General features: G+C 29.8%; 1 protein-coding gene across 4 annotated transcripts; it reads right to left on the reverse strand.

The window, feature by feature from the left end:
• Positions 1 to 169: 169 nt before the first annotated feature.
• Positions 170 to 5,578, reverse strand: LOC108913446. Of its 4 annotated transcripts, none has more exons than XM_018719002.1 (9): positions 5,504 to 5,568; positions 3,027 to 5,455; positions 2,571 to 2,771; positions 2,215 to 2,481; positions 1,960 to 2,004; positions 1,654 to 1,880; positions 1,160 to 1,319; positions 727 to 878; positions 170 to 287 (listed from the first exon to the last, which is right to left on the reverse strand). In XM_018719002.1, exons 2-9 carry the CDS (start codon positions 3,223 to 3,225, stop codon positions 267 to 269), a joined length of 1,272 nt encoding a protein of 423 aa, XP_018574518.1. In that variant the 5' UTR covers positions 3,226 to 5,455; positions 5,504 to 5,568; the 3' UTR covers positions 170 to 266. The 4 variants fall into 4 exon arrangements, with proteins under 4 accessions (XP_018574518.1, XP_018574517.1, XP_018574516.1 ...); XM_018719001.1 differs by having other exon boundaries at positions 2,215 to 2,493; XM_018719000.1 differs by lacking the exons at positions 170 to 287; positions 727 to 878; positions 1,160 to 1,319; ... (2 more) ...; positions 2,215 to 2,481; positions 2,571 to 2,771 and having other exon boundaries at positions 3,229 to 5,455; positions 5,541 to 5,578.
• Between the last annotated feature and the right edge of the window lie 3,150 nt (positions 5,579 to 8,728).

The raw sequence follows: 8,728 nt of genomic DNA on the forward strand, positions 1-8,728 counted from the left end.
ATATATATATATTGTTGTTAGGTGCACTTACTTAGTAAAATCTGGAGTTTTCTAGAAAAAAATACATTTTATTGGAATTTGTTAACACAGAAAAATCAATACAGTAGACCTTATTGCTCAAATAAAGGCAAAAAACATCAAATGCGGTCTAAAGGAAAAAAATGAAAAGTAAGAATTGCCAGTTTATATTTATTTAGTACATATTGCACATTAATAATATATTTATAAGTAATATTTTTAAATGCCTATAATACTGTCCTTGCCAGTTAGTTCTCTTCATTCAAATCCTAAAATAAAAAATGATTGAATAACTAAACCCTAAAAGCAAGACAATTGCATGTGCTCCACATCTGCATCACGTATTGTAACACTGCAATAAATCTTTGGGTGGACATGTTTTTATTCTTTTTTTTTTTTTCATAAGCTTCATTGCAACATGCAAATGACGTTTTTGAAAACACAAATGACTAAAATTTTAAATTTACAAGCATTACATGTTACTATATTCAGATTGTAATTTATTACACGACAACTATAAATAGGTGTACACATAGGACGCTGATAAAAAATGTTACATTACATGTTACACATACAGAGCACATATAAGTAATATGACAATTATAACTAGCTTGATCACACATATTTCATATTTATCAATGTATCAAAGTCTAAGTTAAAATACTTGTTTAACTGTTAGTTCAGGAACATTAAATACAAAATACTCACTACATCCACAGTCTCCGGTACATTTCTTACTTGGGTTTTGGTTTGGTTGGTTTTAGAATTCTCAAACCTGTCTTTACTTCTGACTAGCCACAATTTAATTACTGAAACTATTTCAGTTTCTGTTGCATTTGTACAACATATTCGTACACTTTCTAAAACAAATACATTATTAAAATTTAGTATCATTTTCTTCCATTTCTTAAGTTGAGAAAGTTTTATTTTATTTATTTAACTTCTGTAATGCAGGCATGTAAACAATATATGATAAAGTTTATCTTACTACTTATGAACAAGTTATATCTTATTGCCTACAGAGCAATAGCTACAAATAATAATTAACAGTTGTATACCTGGATAATAATCAGAACATAAAGCAGTACACTATTTGATGATATGATACATGTAATAGACTAATATAAAAAAATACACATACCTAAAATAACCACAGATAATCCCAAACTTTTAAATGGTTTTTTCTTCTTCGCACCTTCCCACGAATATTCCATTCCAATTTTATTTGATACTGTTCGATACATAATTTTCCGTGTAACTTGGTTTACTGAATTTCCGCCAATTCTTGAGAGTTCTTTAATCTAAATCATATAAACATTTATTATCATTTTAAATCTTAATGCATTTTCTTTAATTTGGTCTAAGACTTATTCATGTATAGCTTAGTTGTGGTATTTTGATATTTGTAATAATACAATATACTAAAAACAAAAACATGGTAGGTACTCTACACCAATTTTACAACTTTTTAGTAACCCCCTACTACTTAGTAACTTGAAATTTATGGATTAAAACTATGTCAGATTTAAAAGTTTGTACAAAAATGGACGAGTTAATTTGAAGAAATTTTTGATATTGAAGAAGTTTGATTTTGTAGTATTATATTTGAACCAATTTAATGTAATAACAACTTACCATTAGTTTTTGATTGTTTCTCTCCTTTAACCAATCTTCCAATGTTTTTAAATCAGCATCATTCACAATTGGAAGTAGATATAAAATTTGAGGAACTTGTTCAAGGTTCATAAGAGGGAATTCAGTTTCAATTCTCCTTATTTTTACTAATGAGTCAATCTTCTCCAAAGCTGTATTTAATTTCAAGTTTAACAAACTTATTTCACTGAGAATAATCCTTTTAAAATCTAAAACATACATTATTAAATTCCTTTAATGTCGAAAATTTATGTCAACACAGTAGTATTTGCAACAGTTTTATCTTACCTACGTCATTTGGTACTGTATGTCTTGGAATATTAGTTGATGAGCCTAAAAATTAAATCACAGGAAAAACATAATATATATATTTATATAGAATTGAAACTGAAATTACTATCCAAATATAGACAAGTCAGCAAATGAAACAAAAGATAGTGGGATAGATACGCAATGCTGCATACCTCACCATCATTCTTTTGACTTTTCTCTCTACATTTGAACAGTAATTTCAATTATACATATACATATAATTCAACTTACTCTGTGACGACTCAGTCCTAATGGAAGTAGTTTCTTCATCAGCAGCATCAATCAATTTATTTTGAGAAATAAGCACACTTGTCTGCCGTTCCAATGTGGAAACACTTTCACGTCTATGTTGATTTTGTCCATACTTGTTATGAGATGATGTCTTTTCCAAGTCTTCATAATTTTGTTGCAAATCCAAAAAATCAGATGTATGTAATGTTTCACTTCTCTTTACTGGTGCATCACATGCTGAGCTGCTTGATTTAGTTAACAAAGCTTCTGATTTACGTACTAAAATTATTTAATTCAGTTTTCCTTGTGCAAAGAGATCTCTAACAAAAATTAACAATTTTCTATTAAGTTCTCACCTGCTATATCTTTTCTTAGTATAGGATAGATGTTATCATCAGGCGATTCGTCACCTGACGAGTTTGAATCAGAATCATTATACCTTCTATTTCTTTGTGGCTTTCTATAACCTCTACCTTTAATAAAACTCTCCGCAGCTGAAGTTAATTCATCTGTATCTTGCGCCTTTGTCGCTTTTCTTTGGGCAATGTTGAAGTCATCTGAAACGTTATGTATTATAATAATGTTAATTAAAAAAACTACGGTTAACAGTGAAATATGTGAAAAGATAACTAAAATTTATATCATCCAATTGTTTTTTTATTGTTACATTGCTTTTGATATTCGTACAACCTAAGTAGAGGTATAAATCACTATAGGAGTTACATCCTTAATAATTTATAATTCACCATGAAAAATATATTAATAACTATATTATTTTTTGACCATGGCAATAGACCAAAGAAAAAACTTACCATATTCGCCCATCAACATTGCTGGATATGCTTTCCATTCTACTCCCGGATCCTGTCCAATTTTAATGAAATCTATGATTTTAGATTTTTTTGTATGCGTTGGAGGCCAAAAGCATTCCTTAGAAGAACGTACAAACCATTTTGTAGGTACCACTTCTACTGCATTTTCATTGGTGAATTTTATAACAGCCCAACCCATGATTTCAAGAACTGTTAGTACGATTAAAAGCTAAATTTTGTTTACAAAAATTACTTAACTGAAGTCCAAAAAGAATAACAAATATAAAAATAATCACACAATATGAGAAAAAAAACATTACTATCTACTTAGAAAATTAAACCATTACAGATGTAGTAATGGAAATGAAACTAATTTATTTTTGTATGGTAAAACCATCACTTTTTTCGAAATTGAGGTTACTGGAAAACTATATTGTACATTGTCAATTTTAGAAATGAAATTAATGCCAAAATGAGAAGAATTACAAGGTTTTTTTAAGAAACTTTCTGATTTCTTATATATTAATCCTATAATGACCACAGACGCTTGATATGTAGCAAAGTTTTTAATCTCAACAATGTTTCCATCCTTAAGTTCCACAAATCGGTCACATACCTTGCTCACATTTAAAAAATATTCATTTGTTTGCATAGCTTTATATTGAGGAGAATTACAGTTTTGCAATAATGGTCCAGAATAATGTTTAATAAGAAATTTAGTTCTATTACTATTACTGGGGTTTAACTCCAACGGCCCTAGCTGTCTTTGTTCAATTGTTCTTCGAACAACTTGCTGAAGAGGCATAGCAACTTTTCGTACTTTTTTTATTAATTGTGGCATAAAATTTTCAAATGGAAAAGCACTGAAACTGTCAAGGCAACCAAAAAGTTTTACACATTCTGACAAATGTAGAAGATTATGAACATTGTGCGATATAAAATCTGGACCGTAAATTTGTATTGAATTGAGTATAAAATGTTTATATAAATCATTTGCATAGTCCACAAAAATATTATTGGCTGAAAATTCTTTACTAACTAATATAAGAGTAGCTATACTAAGGCAAACAAAATTATTATAAATTTTAGATGGTAATACTTTCCTAAAAACTATTAAACCAGTGTATAATAGGAGGAGTCTAAATTCTGCTGCTTTATATCTTTTACATTCAATTAAAGATCTTGGTTTGCGGGCAAATTCTCTTGGTATAAACTTTTTTAATTTTAGTAGCTCATTACTTATCGAATTAATGTCTGAAGCACGAAGTTTATGGGGCGGTTTACCATAAACCCAACCATATCTTTTATTACATAATAATCTCTTTACTACTCCTAACAAAATACAGTGCATGTAATCAATTGGAACATTATTGATCATATTAAAATCAGGTATGTTTTCTATTAAACTTTTTCCAGTATGATGTTCAGATTGTGATCGGTTTCTAAAAGAAAAGTCTGTTCTCTGTTGAAAATTTGTGTTTAAAAAACATAAGACATTTTTATGCAGATCTCCTTCCAAGCAACATTTAGTACAAGAAAAAAAAGCAGAGTGACTTTTTATGTACAAAACATATGCTTTAGCAGGTACATCACAGATCAGCATTGAAACCCGGAACTTATATTTTTGTGAATTTATCAAAAGACCATTATTAACTAAATGAATACATTCATTAACAAAATCTGTTAAAAATTCATTGGCTTCTGGTTTTCCGACACCTTTATAAAGACCCACACAAAACACTTTTTTATCTAATACCTTAATTGATTTTACCATACATAATATAGGCCAAAAAGATTCATTAGAGCTTTTAAATAAAGGCACTCCATCAATATTGACAGCAATAGAAAACATATCTGTTGATGATAGTTTTACAGATTTGTTACACAGATTCATTAAGCTTTCGTGTATTCCAAAGTAATAATAACAGCCATTAGTTCCTAATTGTCTTAAATCAGTTACGGTGGGAGTACGTAAAAGGCTTCTGGGGTCTTTCGGTAAACTTTTTAATTGTGTTCCAGGATAATCTCCTTTTAGTAATATTAATAGTTTACCCAAAGTAGAAAGTGGTACATTTTCTTGTACAGCCCATTTAGCTAATTCTAAAGAAAAATCGGAAATACGAGTAGAAATATCATCGGAAGAGTCATAATTTAATGGCTCTATTGGTTGACAAAGCTGAAGAGTATCTTGTGTGTTCAATAGAATTTCTGAATTAATCCCATCATTACTTATACAATTTAAATCACATGCTGAACTTTGTGAAACTGCTATAGGTTGGAGTGAATTCACATGAAGTGCTGAAGGTAGGCTCATACAGTTATTTTGACTATTATGATTGTATGAAGCTAATAAACAATTTACCCTATTTTGAACTTTCCTTTTCAAATACTTTTTACCACTTCCTTCTTTATTGAAAGGTTTCGACATGCTACAAATTTTTATTGTTAAATGTTTGTTAACAAAATCATAAACTTACCTTGTTAATTGTTATTAATTATTCAGGCAACACTTACTTGTGCTTATCTACTTGTGTCTATGTGACTCATAATCGTGGCGATCATAGCGTGATTGGCGTGGCAAGCCGGTAGTTGGCGCCAACCGCCGGTCGGAGCTTGACAGTGTTGCTAGATTTTTATAAAGAGGTACGTTCAGCAAGAATCACTTAAAATATCTGCAAGTCCCTAAAGCAAATAGTGACGTGATTTTTACCTAAGACTATTTCGTAACATAATATTTAATATATATATACAAATACAAAGCCTCTACCATAATTTTTTTGGTTATTTTGCTCCGACTTTACATCGACAAAAATTAAGAATTCAGAACGCATGCTAATTCTAAATCTGGCTACACTGTCGCATAACGCCATAAAAATTGTACCAATCATGAAGCTGATGATGATTATTTTTATTAAAATGCACCAATCACAGCAGACAGACGAACTTTAGCAAAGTTAACAAATAAGAATCTAGAATCCAGGACAGTGGCAAATTCAAATATTACAAAACCTAATCTACAATAAACTTCCTTTAATATATGTTATATAAAACCACTAACACGATGAAAGATGTTTTAGGTGTTATTTAATATTTGGTAATGAATTTTTGATTGTTTAATGTAAGTATTTCCAGAAAAGTATGGGGCCGTTTTTATCATATTTTTATTATTTTTACACTGTAACAATATATATGACCTTGAGAATGTCGTTTCGTTAACTTTCTTTTAAAACGTAATTAGAATTACTCTTTTTCATTTAATATTCTGTGTTTAGACTGATAACAAGTAAAACACCACTTTTTCCTTTTAGTAAAATGTCACAGCTTAATAAACTGTGAAAATGTGACTGAAACGAAACGTCCCGCCCCCCTTACGTACGTATTACATAAATATGTGGATTCCAAAAATGTACCTAAAAATATATACCTTTTGTGTACATTTATCGTAAGTACATGTAAGGAATATCCAGAACGTACCTCAATTGCTATATTCATAGAATATACATGTAAAGACATACCTCTTGGATATGTTCTTAGTAAATACATATGGGAAATGTTCAATATCGGAGGTTATATGCACATACCAGGAATATACATTAAATTATTTTCATATCATGAACTTGTGAGGTATATACATTGAACCTTTAATGCTATCTGGGGGTTAAAATAGTAAACGTTTATACCATTTTATTTTTTAAAAATTCTTCAATTTAATGATTTAACTTAGCAAGAATTGTTACATTACATTACATATCATTAATAAAATAATATTTAAAAAATATATCAAATGCAACTGGTATCAGATTAATTATTTACCTTATGGAATATATCAGAGTTTTTGGTGCCACGGTGTAGTATATCTCCATACCCCACTCCCAGTCCGAAACATTCCGTAATTATTTGTGGTGGGGCGCGATAGAATGAGAGCGACCCAACTAGTGGGGACTTTAAGTTGCCCTTCATTGTACAACGAAACTGAAAATCAGAATAACTGAATGTTTTGCACAAATCGCATTTATTTGAATGAAAGGTAGTCAGATAAATAGATTCATCGTCAGATTCATCTTAATTTATCTCGAATGGAGTAGTTTTTCTTAAAAACAGTATTTTTTTGAAGGGTGATATAAACCATTAGTTATATAAGCTACGCTATCAATATGTTAGGTACCACTGCAATAATTACTATATTTGGCCCTGGATTTGAAATTTCTTTTTGATAACCACAAAATGCATATTTTAATTTTATTTATTAAATAATTGATTCGGTTTCTGAATTTTACTCTTAAACCGCGCATTCGACGAAATGTTTTATGGAAATAAAAGCTTTGATTGAAATTGGTATATCCACATATGTAAAAGAAAAGATTCTCTTTGACGTCAAATAACATTTTTGGTTAATCAAAATTTAAATTTTAACAAGGTTCTGCAATAATTGATAAAACATTATTAGGAAAAAATTTTGCTCTGCTTTTTGTCGTGAAAGTATATCGCAACGTCGCTATCGCTATGACACTCTGTAGAATGCAATCATCCTAAATTTTATTTAAATATAAGGGCATCATTTAAACTCCACATTGCGGTAATTATTTACTTTAGTGGTACCACCTCCAATCATCACAAAATTTTGTCTACCCCCCTATTTTCGATGGTGCTGAACACGAATCTGCAGTTTTTTTTGTGTGGTCGAACCTAGTTTTCGAGAAAAAAATTTTTCAAAATTCTAACCTGGATATTTCAGATAACACTACGTAGAACCATTGTATAAGTATTTACTTATACAATGGTAGAACTCTGCATATTTTATGTAGCTTTCCAGAACATCTGTTATGAACAATTAACACTATTCACGAAACACATTTTCGTAAATTTCAAGTAAAAAGATATGTATTTAATAAATAAAAATTTTGTAGTTTGAATCCGCCATTTGTAATTCGTGATGACAACATTGAGTTCCCCCACTCTCATTCAACTCTGTTCATCCCACATAAAGTTACTATAATTTTATTTATTAAATACATATTTTTTTTAGTTCAAATTTGGGAAAATGTGTTTCTTAAACAATGTTCATTGTTTATTACAGATGTTCTGAAAGCTACATAAAATATACAGAGTTCTACGTAGTGTTATCTGAAATATTCATGTTAGAATTTTGAAAAATTTTTTTCTCAAAAACTGGGTTCGACCGCACAAAAAAACTTCAGATTCGTGTTCAGCACCATCGAAAATAGGGGGGTAGACAAAATTTTGTGAAAATTGGAGGTGGTGCCACTCAAGTAAATAATTATCCACATTGCTTAGTCGTAAATCGTAACTTTAACCCACGTTATATCGTCAGGTAAAGGTAGGAACTTAAATCTCAGCAAAAAAATAAACTAATAGAACTAAAAACTAAAATTACTTCTATGGTGCGACTACTCATCCCAAATAATACTAATAGCCAAATAAACTGGGCATGTCCACAATTCCACATTTCTAGTAAATTTGACATTTCTTGTTCAAAAATTTCAAAATGATCTAACTGAACTGGCTTAACTTTGTTCGTACTCGCTCATCGAAAGATCACATACTATAGAAGTATGTGCAAAAGATCGATGTTCGTACTCAAGGATTTTATATCCTTGGTTCGTACTCAAACGGAGTCCATAAGAAAAATCCATTATTTTAGTGGAATTATATTTTTACTATTGGTAGCACCTGTAAAGGAT

This window comes from Anoplophora glabripennis, unplaced genomic scaffold (assembly GCF_000390285.2).
Source record: "Anoplophora glabripennis isolate ALB-LARVAE unplaced genomic scaffold, Agla_2.0 scaffold528, whole genome shotgun sequence".
In the NCBI taxonomy this organism is placed as follows: Eukaryota; Metazoa; Arthropoda; class Insecta; order Coleoptera; family Cerambycidae; genus Anoplophora; species Anoplophora glabripennis.

Coding starts and splice junctions, on each gene's coding strand:
- LOC108913446 (XM_018719000.1), bottom strand. CDS start 5,454: ATGTCGAAACCTTTCAATAAAGAAGGAAGTGGTAAAAAGTATTTGAAA.